This window comes from Physella acuta, unplaced genomic scaffold (genome assembly GCF_028476545.2).
Source record: "Physella acuta isolate Inbredline_101_S28 unplaced genomic scaffold, ASM2847654v3 ptg000446l, whole genome shotgun sequence".
Classification (NCBI taxonomy): domain Eukaryota; kingdom Metazoa; phylum Mollusca; class Gastropoda; family Physidae; genus Physella; species Physella acuta.
Window position 1 is genome coordinate 143,034 of NW_026731965.1, and position 16,328 is coordinate 159,361.

A 16,328-nucleotide genomic window follows, 5' to 3' on the forward strand; every position below is an offset into this window, starting at 1 on the left:
ACACCCTATCCCAACACATTACCAACCTGAAGGCGTAGCCCTAATACATTCTTTCAATAGAAATATTGTTTTACCAAAATGGATGGAGAATCGGGTTACAAGATTTACCGAGAAAAACGGATTAGTTTTGTTAGGAATAAGTAATTCTTAATTTAAAACACTGGAGCAATGAACATAACTATTTTGTGTCGTGTCGAGACAGATATGGGTAAACCTAACCACCCCAGCCTTGTAAAACCTAACCACCCTAGCCCAGTACAACCTAACCACCCTATCCCAGTACAACCTAACCACCCTTTCCCAGTAAAAAAATAACCACCCTAGCCAAGTAATAACTAACCAATCCCAATTGGTGACTCCCTACCATCCCAAGCAAGTTAACTCTGACCGCAGAGGACCAGTAAACCCAATAAACCCTACGTATGTAAACGCAATAAACCCTACACCAGTAAACGCAATAAACCCTACACCTGTAAACGAAATAAACCCTACACCAGCAAACGCAATAAATCCTACACCAGTAAACACAATAAACGATACACTAGTAAACGAAGTACACCCTACACCATTATACCCTAACCACACTAGGCTAGTAAACCATAACCGTCATACGCCAGCACACCCTAACAACCCAACCCAAATGAACAACTCCAACCTTGTACAACCACGTCCCATTCAATGTCATTTATCTGGTGTAGTTAGGCACCAACTATCCTTCACAGTTCAATACCCTTAAGGACCGTCTGCCTAGTTTGCTTGCCCTATTTGCCTATGTGACTGTGCGTCTGTGCGTGCAGAAAAAAAATTAACAGTCATAACAAGTCATGCATTCAATCCTGACCGAATTGCTGCACTTGAACGACTATGTAACCTTATTTATTTTGCAGCATACCCAACGCACCAAAGTATTAATGTCAATATCGGAAGAGAGAAACTTTACAGAGGGTTATTTCTTGCCGTCTTGATCCGCTTCAACGCTTTCATACATGCTACCTTACCTGCCTTGCGGCATATTACACACATCATGACATTAATATCAACACAGTCTGAGCCATATGTAAAAAAAAAATTTGCTGGCCCGTCGCAATCCGCTAGCGAGACGTCATTACAATATCAATGGCGTCTGCAACAAAAAAGACATTCCCGTCATGCAACGTTTCTAAAGTAGCCGGACTATTTATATCAACGTTACGTCAGAGAAATCATGACCAGGTTGCACCGTCAGTCAGACAACATGGCGGCTACTGTCAAAGTGGTTTTACTGGCCATCTCATTCAGCTGTCTAGTGTCCACTGGGAGTTTGGTTGATGCAGCTTTCGTGGAGACTCCAGAACCAGCCTATGATTATATCATTGGTATGTACTGCACGTTTTCTATATAACTTTTAGATATGTACCATATTCTATAATGTTATATGACTTTATAACATAATCACATCGTTTATAAAACACAACATATGAATAGAAAACAGAGATATGATTGTACACCAAGTATATTATTAACAGTGGCGTGCGTTGAATTATCCCACCGGGCACCAACAAGAGGCCTAGTGGTAGAGTGTTAGCCTGCTACCTCGCAAGTCTCGAGTTCGAATCCGAGTTCAAGTTAGTATAACGTCACTGATTCCACCCAACTCTAATGGGTACTCAACTCACGTTAGTGAGGGTAAATGAGATGGGCATATTGCTTAGCCAATTATCCCTTACTGTGCCGACTTCAAGATACTCTACTTCATCTGCCCAATGGGTTGTTAGGGGAAAGAGAAATCTTTACTTGACCAGCAAGTGGTAAAGAAACAAAAATTACAGCGACAAAAATAGGCTCCGAACATGCAACGGACATAGTATCTATCTCCACTCGGCCATGAGTTCACCAGTGTTTCTTCCAGACGTTTTTTTTTCCGGGGGGGGGGGCATTTGAAATTTTCGTGGGAGGCGGACTGAAATTTTCGGGGTTGGGGGGCTGTACACTGTAAAAAGTATATATTTTCTATATAAATTCAATTTCGTTGGGGGGCGATAGACTTTCTTCGGTGGGGGGGGGGGCGGAGCCACCCCGAAGAGATGCCTGGATGAAACTCTGGTGTTCACTCAACTATTTGGAAATAAAATAGTATTTAAGAATCGTGTTAGGGTTATTTAAGAATCTTACTGAAACAGCCTAGTCCCAGAAGTCCTAGGTCCGCTTCCTACTGCCAATCATAACTTGGTAGGTCTAACTTTTATCTGTTTTTCTTCCTCGTACACCCAAACACACTTCTTACGATGTCCTTGATAAATGCTGCTATGGATCTTGATCAAACGATATTAAACAAATAACAAAAAGAAGCAAGCGAAATTGTGTTTTGCATGATTGTCTTCAATTGCCGCTATTCGTCATCGGGGTGGGCTGTTGACCGTGCTACAAATCAAGCAAACAACTTACCACTGAATCTTCTAATGTTATAAAACACACTGAAAACAGAACTAGGTCTAGATGTGTATAATGAGAATGGATGTTTAAAAAGAATTCCTTGCCTAAGTTGTTTTTTTTTTAGTAGGAAAAATGCTATAATTCAAGTGTTGTTGATTTCAAACTTGTATGGTATTATTTGAAAAGGAAACAAAGTTAGCATCAGATTTTTTTTTCTAGAGACATGGAAATTTCCCGTTTCCGTTAGTGCACCCTCTCCCTCCGCTTCCAATTAATCAGACATGCCTCAACATGTTAAAGGCCGACAGAGATCTCCATATCTTGTGTAATGTCTGCATAGAAGTATAACACCGATTAAAAATATTACATCTCAGAACACATTACAAATTTAATATTTCCAAAATTTAAATTAATGCAAAAACGTTTTAACCCATTGGTGGTTTTGTGCAGAACATAAAATTTGTGATTGAAAACACATTTTCATTGATTGCACTTAAATACTCTTTTATTTTATTAATTCCAAGTTGGAGGAGGGACTGCAGGCTGCGTGTTGGCCGGCCGGTTGTCTGAAGATGATAACGTCACTGTGTTGTTACTGGAAGCAGGCGGTACTGACGCGGGGAACCAAAATATCCTAACCCCGGGCCTAGCACTTCTCAGCTTACGAAGTGACATAGACTGGGTTTATTACACAGAGCCTCAACCTGGCGTCATGGAAGGATTTGAAAACAATGTGTGTTAACCGCATTAAATGATGTCCAATTATTTTAAATATATAAGTTTAACAACAGTAGTACATATTTTAGAAGTTGTAGATGTATAACATACACACCCAGAGAAATTTAAAGACAGTAGTATTAGATTTTTTAAAATTATATATGTGTAATATATAAATAATATCTATAATGTATATAATGGGTGTGGTTGTGTGTGTGTGTATTTATTTAACTTTTTTTCAACGATAAAGTATAACATATAATTATTTTGCAATTTTTTTTTTATAACAGAGGTCGTATTGGCCAAGAGGAAAAGTTTTGGGTGGTAGTGACAGTATCAGCATAATGCAGTGGGTCCGAGGCTCCAGACACGACTACAACAGGTGGGCTGATTACCTGGGAACCAGTGACTGGGACTACAGACACGTCTTGCCTTACTTCAAGAAATCTGAGGACATGTTGATTCCTGAACTTAGAAATTCAGGTGAACAAAATATCAAGCCATCCATTTCATTCAGCAGTTTTAAATGGCTTAAAGATGTTACTTAAAAAATAAACGCTATTTTTTAACACTCTATGCTTGTTGTGATGAACTTTGTGTAAGTAATTTTTTTTTAAATTAATGCATCTCTGCAATATCACAAAGTCATGTATGAAAACATTATCTTTAACTTATCTTAACTTAATTATTGTTTATTAAAGTCACTTTAAATTTTCCACTGAATGATACCTATCTACATGTTGTGTTTTAATGTTAGGCTACCACAACCAAAACGGCCCTATACCTGTCTCCAGATTTGACACCCAGCCTATCGTGGAGGAGATTATCGACGCTGCCAGCACTGTTGGCTACCCTTATAACCAGGACTACAATGGTGAAAGTATGATAGGTAGGAACAACATTACGTTGATTCTATAATAAATAGATTGCCATTTACACAAACCAGTTTGGTAAAAGTATGATAGGTAGGAACAACATTACGTTGATTCTATAATAAATAGATTGCCATTTACACAAACCAGTATCACACTTGCATCCTTTAATTGTGACCTATATTCTTGCTGGAGTAAGAGCAATCTTTATAAGCGCGTTTGGAATGCGGCTATTCTCTCGCGAGTTGGTTATCATTTGATACTTGTTAGTCGTCATTCGTTTTGAGACCTCACCCCAGAATCCCAGGAGTCAATCTTCTTCTTCTTCTTCTTCGTTCTTAATTTTTGAATATGGTGGAGGATTCAGATAACAAGTCCAACTTCGTGGACAAACCGGACTGTGGTTCAATCTAATAACGCATAAGTAATATTGTTAGTTATAACGAATCAATGCCGAGTTGGGTTCAGATTCTATCTTTTTAACAGTTGTGTGCGTACAATATTTTTGATTCCTCTCATTAGTGTGGTAAAATTACGCTGAAAGTTTATAATACTCCTTGTAGTAAAACAAATTTAAATATTTTATTCTGTAATGCTTATTTTAAGTATTAGAGTAATATTTTATACGAGCTGACGCGCGACGTAGCATACTCCGCTATTTAGTTTTTTTTTTCCTATTTGTCATATTTTGTTCATTTGACACCACCAATGCTGCGACTGAAAATATTTTGCTTTAAACACTACCAGTAGCTAGTGAAGGGCGATTATCCACAACCTCACTTTCCAATCGTCTCCCCCCTCCCCCTGAAAGCAGCCATCCGGGACGACAGTTTACAGACGACAATGAAAAGATCAAGCAGAACGTGTTTTTATCTCCCCTTAGTTTCTAATCATTTAAAAACTAAATTATCTGCCCCTATTAGCCGTCATTAATTTGACCCGATAGTAAACAGCTCACCAGTCTCGTGGGGGTTGGGGTGATAACGATATGGTCTGTTGAGCTTACGTCTTGGTGGTGTCTCGCACGGTCCCCATGAAGAGAAATATATATATACGAGCCGACCCGCGGCTTATCATACGCCACTATTTAGTTGTTTTATTTACTAATTTTCAGTAATTCATAATTTGTGAATTTGACAGTACCAATGTTGCCACTGAAAATATTTGCTTTAAAACACTATCAGTAGGTCGTTAAGGACGATACTACCCCACCCTCCTTTCCCCCAACCCCTACCCTACACCCCACCCCCCTCCCCTTGAAAGCAACCTCCTCTTAGTTACCTCCCCTAAGTTTCAAATCGTTTCAAACTAAATTATCTGCCCCTAATAGCCGTCACTAATCCCGGCTCTACGATTGTAAACATTTAGCGTGAACCACAGCTCACCAGACCATGTAGGGGTGGGGTGGTAGGGAGCGCGCTTACAGCTTGTTTTCTAGCGTCTCCAAAAAGAGAATTATATATATATATAGTTAGATAGATCTTTCTACTTTAGTTATTCTTAAAGGGTAAAGATCGCTAACGACTTGTTAAGATTTTAATGAGCGATGTAAAACCGAATATGGACTTATTACTGTGTGTTCAGGCTTGTTATTTAACTGACAATTACTTAGCCGTTCAGATTCATAACTTTTTACTTTCAAAACAATCTTTGAAATTTTCTTACTGCTGTTCTGTTCACCTACACAGGCGTATCATACAGCCAGGTCAACAGTAAAAACAGTCAGAGATGGTCAACAAGTAGAGCGTATCTCCATCCAGTTATCGACAGGTCGAACCTCCATGTAACGCTGAATGCCGCCGTCACGAAAGTAAGCAAAGATTTCTACAACTTCCTCTTTTAAAATGAAATTAGCACTCTAAAAATAGAGCAAGCATACAACAAAATGCGTACGGTATGGAATGTGAAGTGTAAATTGTATCCGTTATTACTTTCTCGTATAGAGAAAGTCTTGTAATCGTTTTACACCTCACTGATACGGAAAAACATAATTTTGCAATCTTGTCCGTATGCCTGTGTGTCTGTCTGTCTGTCTGTGTGTAAACACGATGACTTGAGAACCGTAACAGCTAGGTCGATGAAATTTCCTATATAAGTATTTTATCAAAATCGTAGATCATGATCAACTTTTGAGCGATTTCCGACAACCGGAAGTGGTACTTTTTCTACTTTGAATTTTTCAAAAGCCTATAACTTGAGTACTATTTCAGATAGATAAATGAAATTTCACAAGTAAGTAAAAGATCTAATTCTCTGCCTTCTGTCAAATTTTGAGTAATTTTCGTTGACCGGTAGTACTAATTTACGCTATTTTCGATTTCTCAAAAACGCATGTAAATTTATAAAGTACTAATAATATTGCGCACTATTATGCACATTTTGTTTTGTCGTTCGCTTGGTGCGCATTTCTTTTTTCTATGAGATTCTATTCTATTTTTAAAAGTTTGTAATTAAAATTCATGTCTATATTTCAGTTATATAAGAATATTCGAGAACGTTTAGGGGAGATCACTCCCGGTTTATTTTTTTACAGTCATTAACCCTATGCTTAGACTAGCAGAAATATTTTTAAAATGCACAGCACATTCGTAAAGTTTATTAAATTTTTTGAAATAATTTAGTAGTATCTGGCGCTGAGTTGCATTTATCTGTCCAATATTGTCTACATGTGTCCAATGTGAATAGAGTTAGACCACGTGACCGGGTTATGATAATCGTTTGCTGCTTCAACTAAATATAAATGACAACTAAGTTCTCTCCCATTATGTCATATAGTATGAGAAAAGATAAAAGAGTCCTCTTCCATTATGACGTCTGACTTTTTCAGCTGCACTGTAAAATCGGCGTATTTGTTTTATCTTATTTAGCCTCTGCAATTATATTTCTAACTTTAATCAAGCTAATTGTATTAATTAAATTAATAATTTATCTCCGTGCCGTCCTTGTGTCTAGATAACGATTAAACAGCAGAGGGCGCAGGGTGTGGTGTTCGTCAAAGGAGGTTACGAGTACACCATCAGAGCCAGACGTGAGGTCATCCTGTCTGCTGGGGTCATCGGCTCTCCGCAGATTCTCATGTTGTCTGGGGTCGGCCCTAGGAAACATCTGGAAAGTTTCAAGGTTCATATTTCTCTAACATTAGTTTTAGTAGCAGAATTTAAGGATAGGCACCACGGATAAAAAAAAATTTATTTAACACATTTCTGGTTGTTTAATAAGTTCATATAATTATAGTTGTTAAACTATAGACAAAAATAATATATAGCCGTCAATAGCAGTACTGGTTGCCATGGAAACAGAGAAAAGGTGTGAAAACTAACACCTTTTCAAATCGCTAAGGCTTTGTTCCCATAAGAGATTTTAAAAAGCGGATGAAAGATTTAGATTTCTCAAACCAAACTATACATTTCTACGTTTACTCATTGCGATAGCTTGTACTCAATTTTTTATACAAATTGTTACGTAAATTTATGTTCAAAAATTAGGGGGTGGTGTTACAAAAATATCAATATTTCCTTAAGTATTGTAGTAAACTTAATGTACAAACGTAGTTTTGTAGATGGTATAATGCTGAACGCACGTGGAATGTTTTATTCTTGTATGACAAAGGGTTCCAAAGCCTTAGCGATTTGAATGTCGAATTTTGAGTAAAAATGCAAAGTTGAGAAAACGTGAAAAGAAGAGCGGGAAAAAGCGCGGTGCGTTTTCTCTTATAGAAAACAGAAAAAAACGTCTTGTTATATGTGGAAGAACCATTTGTCTAATAAAATACGCTTTGATTTATGTTGTAAGCTTTAGATAGATTTTTTCTATGTAAGCAGAAAATATATATACAACAGGTAATGAATGTATGACTATTAAGTATTACACATCCTATCAATCGAGCGGTATTCTCAGAACAGCTATCATCAAACCAGATAAAGTTTTGTTTGTTAGCCGGTCTTCTCACTTCAAAACAATGTCTTTCTCTACTCAAATTGTAGCTTACACAAGTTTATTGCCTTATGATAATAGCCTACAACACAACACTGGGTACAACGCTTGAGGCTAGACACGCCCCTCCGATTGTAGGGGAAAAAAAGTCACAGGAAAAAAAAACACAGGGAAAAAAAACACAGAAAAAAAGTCACAGGAAAAAAAGTCACAGGAAAAAAAGTCACAGGAAAAAAAGTCACAAATATATATTTGCATGGGATTTGTTAATACTTTTATGTATTAAATATTCAGAGAGTGCAAATTAACTTAGGATTAATTAAATGTAATGTAATGTGTGTAGGTTGTATACGCATAGTAATTTTTATAATTCATCTAAAAATATTTAGTATGAATTATGTAGATTGTAATTATGTTAAACATAATATTTATAGCATTGAATAGAATGTCCACGGTTTTCGTGGGTTTTTTTTTAAATTAAATTACCGTGAAATGGTAAGGTCATCTGAATTACTGCCCTCAACTCATCGCAACAATAGTTATGCTTAGTTCAACCACCTTTACTGCCCACATTTATCAAAGGCTGTCATTGACACAAAACGTCAACAACACAAAATATGTTCGGACAATGCCTACTGAGGGAAGGCCGACCAGAGAACAGCCTACGGCAAAACATATGCAAAACACAATGATGTGCCTAAATTTCTTTTATAGTTAACTTTTCTACCGCGTATTTAACTAAATACGTAACAAAAGTTGAGATTGATGTGTAAATTATCTTAGAGTATTTTTACTCACAACTTTTTATAAACCATAATGCTTTTAACGTCTATAAATAATTTATGCTATCAAAAAATACAACCTACAACAATAAACATACAAAATTTTACAATTCTTAACAAATAAATCAAAATATTTCTAAAGAGAATTGTGTGACTTTTTTTCTGTGACTTTATTTCTGTGACTTTTTTTCCGAAAAAAAATTTCCATTGTGACTTTTTTTCCGTGACTTTTTTTCCTAGCAAAAACTGTGAATTTTTTCTGTGCTTTTTTTTTCCTGTGACTTTTTTTCCGTTTACCGCCCCTCCACCCCATCCCACCGCTGGATAGTGCATGAGGAACCGATGAGCCATAGATTACCAATGTTCATTCAACCGCGAATAACACATCTGTGTAGATAGGGTCAAGTACAGGGCCTAAGTAAATGCTTCCCAACTATCCTATCTACTACTATCTAGTATTTACATTCGTTGCTAGCACACCCTATACGGAGAGATGGGCATACACATTAACACATGTGTCGTATACAGTCCGGTGTAAAGCCTGATGAACGCGTTCGAGCCTATCACAGCATGCCGTAACAAGATTATAAACCGGCCGTTGGCTGAATGGCGAGAAGGGAATGAAGGGGGTAAAGGGGATGGGCAGTACATTCTTCAAACTGATAGTCATGTCCATGACGCATTGTTTCAGCTTAGTATAATTTTAAAGCGTACGCAACAGTGTTTAATATTGTTCCAGTGATAATCAACAGTACATTTCTAGGCAAAGTTTCATTTATTAAACTTAATGTTGTTGTATAACTTTAAAACAACAAATAGAAGAGTATACGCAAATGAGGTAAACAAACGAGACAGGCGATTGTTTTGTTTATCTAGAAACAAGATGGCTGCCTAGCACACGTGGTTAGTTGCAGCCTATCGTTAATTATTTTGATTTACTGTACTATAATATGATTGGTCAAGCGTATCAATGAACCTCTTCCCATTCATAAATTTTACGCGCATGCCCTTATATGGAGTTTAATAGAAAATTTTACTTTGTAGAAAACAACTTCTATCTCACTTATTTTTAGAACAAAAGAAAAGGTCACTACACCAGCGGGTACACGAGTGCTTGGCCCTTAGATTGCTGTAAAGTTTATGGTGCCTCGCGGGCCATAAATACATGTGATACCCGCTCGAAGATAGCCACTGTCCGCGTAGTAGTGTGAAAACTTGCCGGGGGGTACCATGTTTCACATCGCAATAAACTAATAACCGTAAGCTGTAGAAGTCCGAAATGTTCGGGTTAGATAGATAAAAGGTATTAGTACCGAATTAAGAAATAAAAATTTTGGGTAGAAAAATTAACATTTTATCGAAAACATGGGTATCTTGTTCCCTTAATTTACAATAAGAAAATTAAAACTTTCTTTAGTTAAAGAAAATTTAGAAAATTATCTTGTTGAAGTTACTTATATCCTTGTACAAAGTTAACTTCTAAAACTAAAAGAATAAAACTATTTACCTTAGATACCTGTACTAGCTGACCTACCTGTTGGAGAAAATCTGCAAGATCACATGACCTTTGACGTGGGTGTTAAAATAAATGAATCGTTAAGTGTTAATCCATCGAGTCTAGGCTCCCCAATGAACATTCAACAATACTTTACCAACGGCACAGGTAGCTTTCATGTTCATTTTGCAACAAGAAAATTGTATTGGACTATGTTAGAATTTTCATGGAATTTATTTAAACTTATAAATTGGATTACATTTTTTTATCACAGAACAACTTTTTTAAGAAAAAACAATCTGGGAATTTGTTTAAACTTATAAAGTGGATTACACTTTCTTATGACAGAACAACATGTTTAACAAATGCAAGAACAATAAGGTGTTTCAATTGAAATATACCAAATGCTTTTAACTTAGATACATAATGTATTTAAAACAATAAAAGGTTTTTTTATTATAATCTGGAAGAGATAGTTTTGTAAACCTACACTCACATGTACACAAATACAGAAATATAATAGTTCTCTTAAGTTTTACTTTACTTCAACTTATTATTTTCTCATAAATAATGTTCGCAGGTCCCCTAGCATCGACCTTAGCCGAGTCCATGGCGTTTAAACGTTTATCTGGAGGGGCGTCAAACAAAAACTGGCCAGACCTGCAGTTGTTGTTTCTCAGTGTTTTACCTGGACCCGCGGGGAGTGTCTTTGGTTACAACTCACACGTAAGGACTAGCAAACCCTTTCGACTTGGCACATACACACATTGATATGTTTTGTGTGTTGGGGACAAAATCGCGCAATCTTCTGCTAATTAGTATATCATTATTCCATAGGTCGTTTATTTTTTCAATAGTATTTATACATTTCATGAGCTATACAGCAAAATATAGAATGGAATATTGCACAAGCCTAAAGAATTACATAATAATAGTTACCCATTTACAGTAGCTATCATTAGCTGATATTTAATAACTTTTAAATAGACCTAATCGACCTACGCTGTAACTGTAGCTGACTGTTTGATAGTTTATTTTCAAAGCCTAACAGGATTATACATTGTATCACGTTTATTCTTACATTTGAAAAAAAACTTTTTATAAACCTTTGACCAAGTTTGTTCCTGTAAGATATCTATTTTGTAACTTCCATCATACTTTAGGTGATAGCTGACATGTCGAAAAGAGCGACTGCCAAGTATGGGTTCTCGTGTTTTCCTGTGTTGTTACGTCCGGCCAGTCGAGGAAAAATCACCTTACGATCAGCAAACCCTTTCATTTACCCGAAAATAGAAGCCAATTATTTGGATAAACAGGCGGACGTGGAGACTTTGATCAAAGGTATTTACTAAAGAAATGATCAGTTTCTAACCCTTTTTACGCCAGAGTATAGGTACAGAAGTTGTACGTCGTTATAGTTGAAGCCGCATGGTTGTTCTACGGATTTATTTTTGTTTAATTCAACCCACATAAGAAAAATGTTTGTTAATTTCAAGTCATGTAAGCAGTTAAAGTAGATTTCGTTTGACAGTAAAGAAAGATTTCTTCACGTGTTCTCATCAAGGAATCCGCGAATGTCACAAACTGGTCAACACCCCAACAATGAAAGCTATCGGAGCTGAGTTGACTGAGGACACGCCAGCCTCGCAATGTGCACAACACAGGTTCGGATCCCTCGGGTACTGGGAGTGTCTGGTCAAGCTGAGGGCCAGCACTGAGTACCACCCTGTGGGGACATGCAAGATGGGACCAAGGAGAGACAGAACAGCTGTCCTGGACGAAAAACTCAGGTAAATATCTTGGCATCTTGTCACCAGTTTCTGTTCAATATTTTTTTTATATATTATTAGATCACATTGTTCTTACTAGTGGTTTTTAAATATTTTAAGGTTTAGTGCATATAATCGGATTCATTATATTAAAGATGACGATGCATTGTGCCATAAATTGTGACTAAATTGGTTGTTTAATTAAACTTTTTAAAATTAATTAAACTTTCCTTTATAAAGCATTAATTTGCACTTTATTTCACACACACAATTTGCGTTCATTTGGTGCGCAATTCTTTTTTTTCTACGCGATTATATCGTATTTTTTGAAAAATAATTAATGTTTCAGAACTTTAGGGGAGATTATTCGAGCTTTATTTATTTAATCTATGGCTACTAACAATTATAGGATTAACGTAAATAATTGAAAATATTTATTTTTAAATATTGAACTGTCAAGCAGATTATAAAATGTAATTTAAAAAACAATGTATCGCTTATTTTAACCAATGTTTAATCCTTTCCCAGGGTTCGTGGTATATCAGGCCTCCGTGTGGTAGACGCCTCTGTGATGCCATGGATTGTGTCAGGGGATATAAGCGCTTCTATTGTTATGATAGCTGAGAAGGCAGCGGATATGATTAAAGGGAAACAACTCATGCCTTCCAGAAACCTTGAAAGATGTTAATATAACACAGTTATCTCTCGTATAACAATAAACACAACATAGATTAGCTTTGCTATAATTTTTATTAATCTTCGTAGTAGATGTAACATTAAGGTCACTACCTAAACACGAAATTATTTTGTTTATTTTACAAGCGCTTTTGTAACACTAAGCTCATTAAAATTGATGTAACTATATGTGTTTTTTTTTACGTTTTTTACTTTCTCGTATATACGAAGTATAGAGAAAGTCTTGTAATCGTGCAAAAAAAAAATCGAGATTTTTGCAAATCTCGACGTTTTGCATCTCACTGATACGGAAAAACATAATTTTGCAATCTTGTCCGTATGTCTGTGTGTCTGTGTGTGTGTGTCTGTGTGTGTGTGTGTCCGTGTGTAAACACGATAACTTGAGTACCGTTACAGCTAGGTTGATGAAATTTCATATATAAGTATTTTATCAAAATCGTAGATCCGTATCAACTTTTGAGCGATTTCCGACAACCGGAAGTGGTACTTTTCCTACTTTGAATTTTTCAAAAGCCTATAACTTGAGTACTATTTCAGATAGATAAATGAAATTTCATACGTAAGTAAAAGATCTAATTCTCTACCTTCTATTAAATTTTGAGTCATTTCCGTTGACTGGAAGTAGTACTTTACGCTACTTCCGATTTCTCAAAAAACCAATGTAAATTTTAAAAGTAATAATAATATTTCGCACTATTATGCGCTTTTTTATTTCGCGTTCACTTGGTGTGCAATTAATTTGTCTACGAGATTTTATTCTATTTTTAAAACTTTAAGTATTTAAAATGGATTAAAAATCATGTCTATAGCCCGAGTTCCCATCCCCTGTTATTTTATATTGAATATTCGAGAAAGTTTAGGGGAGATCACTCCCGGTTTATTTATAATGATATTGTTCCTGTAGATTGAAGCCAATATTGCACACACAAAAAAATAAGTACCAAGTAGTTTGCTAATTAATAAATTTAGATACATAAAAAAACATAAAAATAATAAAGATAAAAATTACATCTATACTAAATCTGTATTGGAGATGTGAACCCGTATAGATTTCTACCACAGTGTTTCGCCAAATCCAACTGTGGAGCTTACTGTTTAGTGGATCCATTTTTTAAATGTATTTCTTGACAACAATATTTGATAAGTAATGAGCTGCTAAGTCCATTTCTTGCTTTGAGACGCGGTTTGCCATGTACAGTTTCAGAACATTCTACCATTGACACCTCTGAATCAAGCAGGGAAAGTGAACTCCCAATGTTGTACCTTCTTACCTGTATTTAATGATATGAGACTATTTACCTTGATTTAGGGTAAATGTGGAACAAGTAATAACAATCGACTTTTGTTTACGTAATGAGATGTTACGCATTTTTATTATATTTTTAAACTGTCAAAACGTAATTGCAAACAATATAATAATATAGTGCTTTAAAATATTTAAAATATGATAACGATTTTTTTATCTCATAATCGATAGCCATTCTCTTCATCCACAAGTCAATTAATCTCCAGATAACAAAACCCCAGATATTTATTCCCCAGACACTTAATTCCCAAACTACATTTATATCTGCTTGCTGATAGAATGTAAGGATTGTTTTTTTTAGGATGGAGTGATTGTTGCTATGATGGAGTGATTGTTTTTATGATGGAGTGATTGTTGGTAGGATGCAGTGATTGTTTTTAGGATGTAGGGATAGTTGTTAGGATACACAGATTGTTAGAATACAGTGTTTATTGTTAGGAGGCAGTGAATTTTGTAAGGATGCATTAACTATTTGACACAAATCTTTTCATAATTACCTATTTACAAATCCAAAAGAGGTATAAGAAAAGTGAAATAATTGCAATGTAAGCCTAGCCGTAAAGCCGGGATCTCTTCTGTTATACGGCAGTCAACAAAGTACATTTAGATCTTTATCTGCCCGTGGTAATCCAATGGATTATGTTGACTGGCGCGATTACCACCCCACCCATTCCCCCCCCCCTCCATAATCCACCACATGCCTATGTTCGCCTAACTGATGGTGTCAACAGGTGCGGTTATTCGCTCACCCCCACCCACACACATTTTGTTCTTGAACGATAGTCTAGACCAGGAATTCCCAACCCTGTGCCCGCGGGCGCCATGGCGCCCGCTGAACGATTTGTATGTGCCCGCCTCTCACTATTCGACAGAGACAGAATCTTTTTCATAACCATTATTTTAAAATATGATTTATTTTTATTCATTTGTTACAGTTTTATTTTTTTTTTACTACCTAGGTGTATAAAATATGTTCGATACTTGTCCCAGCTTGTCCAGCGGCGAGCCAGACTGCACTATTTACGCTAGCCTGAAACGGCTAGTGCCATTTGCACATCATACCTTGTACACGCAGAAAACCCGAAGTGAACGAATAGAACGAACGCCACGAACTGATCCGATAAACGCCGAAGGCGCCAAATCACAAGGTACATAACTCTGATTGCTTCGGCGATCATCGGCTCACTTCGGGTTTTCCGCGTATACATGGAGTGATGTGCAAAAAGCATTCCCCGCCTGGAACCGCGTTGTTGTCATTGTGATTGCTGCCCTGTTCGGGTCGCGACAGTTAGATAAGAGACATGTTCGTCAGACGAAATACGAATTAGAAGTTTTCTATATAAAAATAAACCGGCAGTGATCTCCCCTAAACTTTCTCGAATATTCTTATATAAAATAACAGGGTATGGGAACTCGGGCTATAGACATGATTTTTTATCCATTTTAAATACTTAAAGTTTTAAAAATAGAATAAAATCTCGTAGACAAAAGAATTGCACACCAAGTAATCGCCAAATAAAAAAGTGCATAATAGTGCGCAATATTATTAGTACTTTTTAAATTTGATAGAAGGTAGAGAATTAGATCTTTTACTTACACGTGAAATTTCATTTATCTATCTGAAATAGTACTCAAGTTATAGGCTTTTGAAAAATTCAAAGTAGAAAAAGTACCACTTCCGGTTATCGGAAATCGCTCAAAAGTTGATACGGATCTACGATTTTGATAAAATACTTATATATGAAATTTCATCAACCTAGCTGTAACGGTACTCAAGTAAGCGTGTTTACACACAGACACACAGACACACACACAGACACACAGACATACGGACAAGATTGCAAAATTATGTTTTTCCGTATCATTGAGGTGTAAAACGTCGAGATTTATAAAAATCTCGATTTTTTTTTTTGCACGATTACAATACTTTCTCTATACTTCGTATATACGAGAAAGTAAAAAATCAACCGGCGTTTTGTAAATACATTTCTCTGTAGGCCTATGTATACAATTTGAAAAAAAAATGCCAAATAATTTTATTATTTTAAACATTTTTGTTTATTATTAATTAATACATTATGACTATAAGTAAATAAGAAAATAAATTATGGGAAAATGACAAGTTATGAAAGGAGTTTGTCAATTTAAAATAGGTGGTGCCCGCCACCCTGCAGATATTTTAGAATGTGCTAAAGAGTAAAAGAAGATTGGGAACCCCTGGTCTAGACTATCTATATCATAACCTCCCCCCTGTATTACATAAACACCGAACACAGCCAGGTGACTTGATTTTCGTCTTACCGGACAAGACTTCATAAACTTACCTGGCCAGGTCTTCGTCTTGCG

General features: G+C 36.1%; 1 protein-coding gene across 1 annotated transcript; it reads left to right on the top strand.

Moving 5' to 3' along the window:
• Positions 1 to 1,149: 1,149 nt before the first annotated feature.
• Positions 1,150 to 12,844, top strand: LOC131943187 (glucose dehydrogenase [FAD, quinone]). The gene is made up of 11 exons (XM_059303196.1): positions 1,150 to 1,355; positions 2,937 to 3,145; positions 3,420 to 3,612; positions 3,887 to 4,018; positions 5,690 to 5,811; positions 6,954 to 7,121; positions 10,229 to 10,379; positions 10,792 to 10,937; positions 11,375 to 11,552; positions 11,776 to 12,001; positions 12,509 to 12,844. Exons 1-11 carry the CDS (start codon positions 1,205 to 1,207, stop codon positions 12,666 to 12,668), a joined length of 1,836 nt encoding a protein of 611 aa, XP_059159179.1. The 5' UTR covers positions 1,150 to 1,204; the 3' UTR covers positions 12,669 to 12,844.
• The last annotated feature ends 3,484 nt before the right edge of the window (positions 12,845 to 16,328 follow it).

What these genes read in the sequence shown, in the direction of transcription:
- LOC131943187 (XM_059303196.1), top strand. Translation starts at nt 1,205, where the DNA reads ATGACCAGGTTGCACCGTCAGTCAGACAACATGGCGGCTACTGTCAAA. An exon ending in TCCTGAACTTAGAAATTCAG is followed by an intron (nt 3,613 to 3,886) that starts GTGAACAAAATA and finishes TTTTAATGTTAG; the next exon opens with GCTACCACAACCAAAACGGC. An exon ending in TGAATGCCGCCGTCACGAAA is followed by an intron (nt 5,812 to 6,953) that starts GTAAGCAAAGAT and finishes CCTTGTGTCTAG; the next exon opens with ATAACGATTAAACAGCAGAG.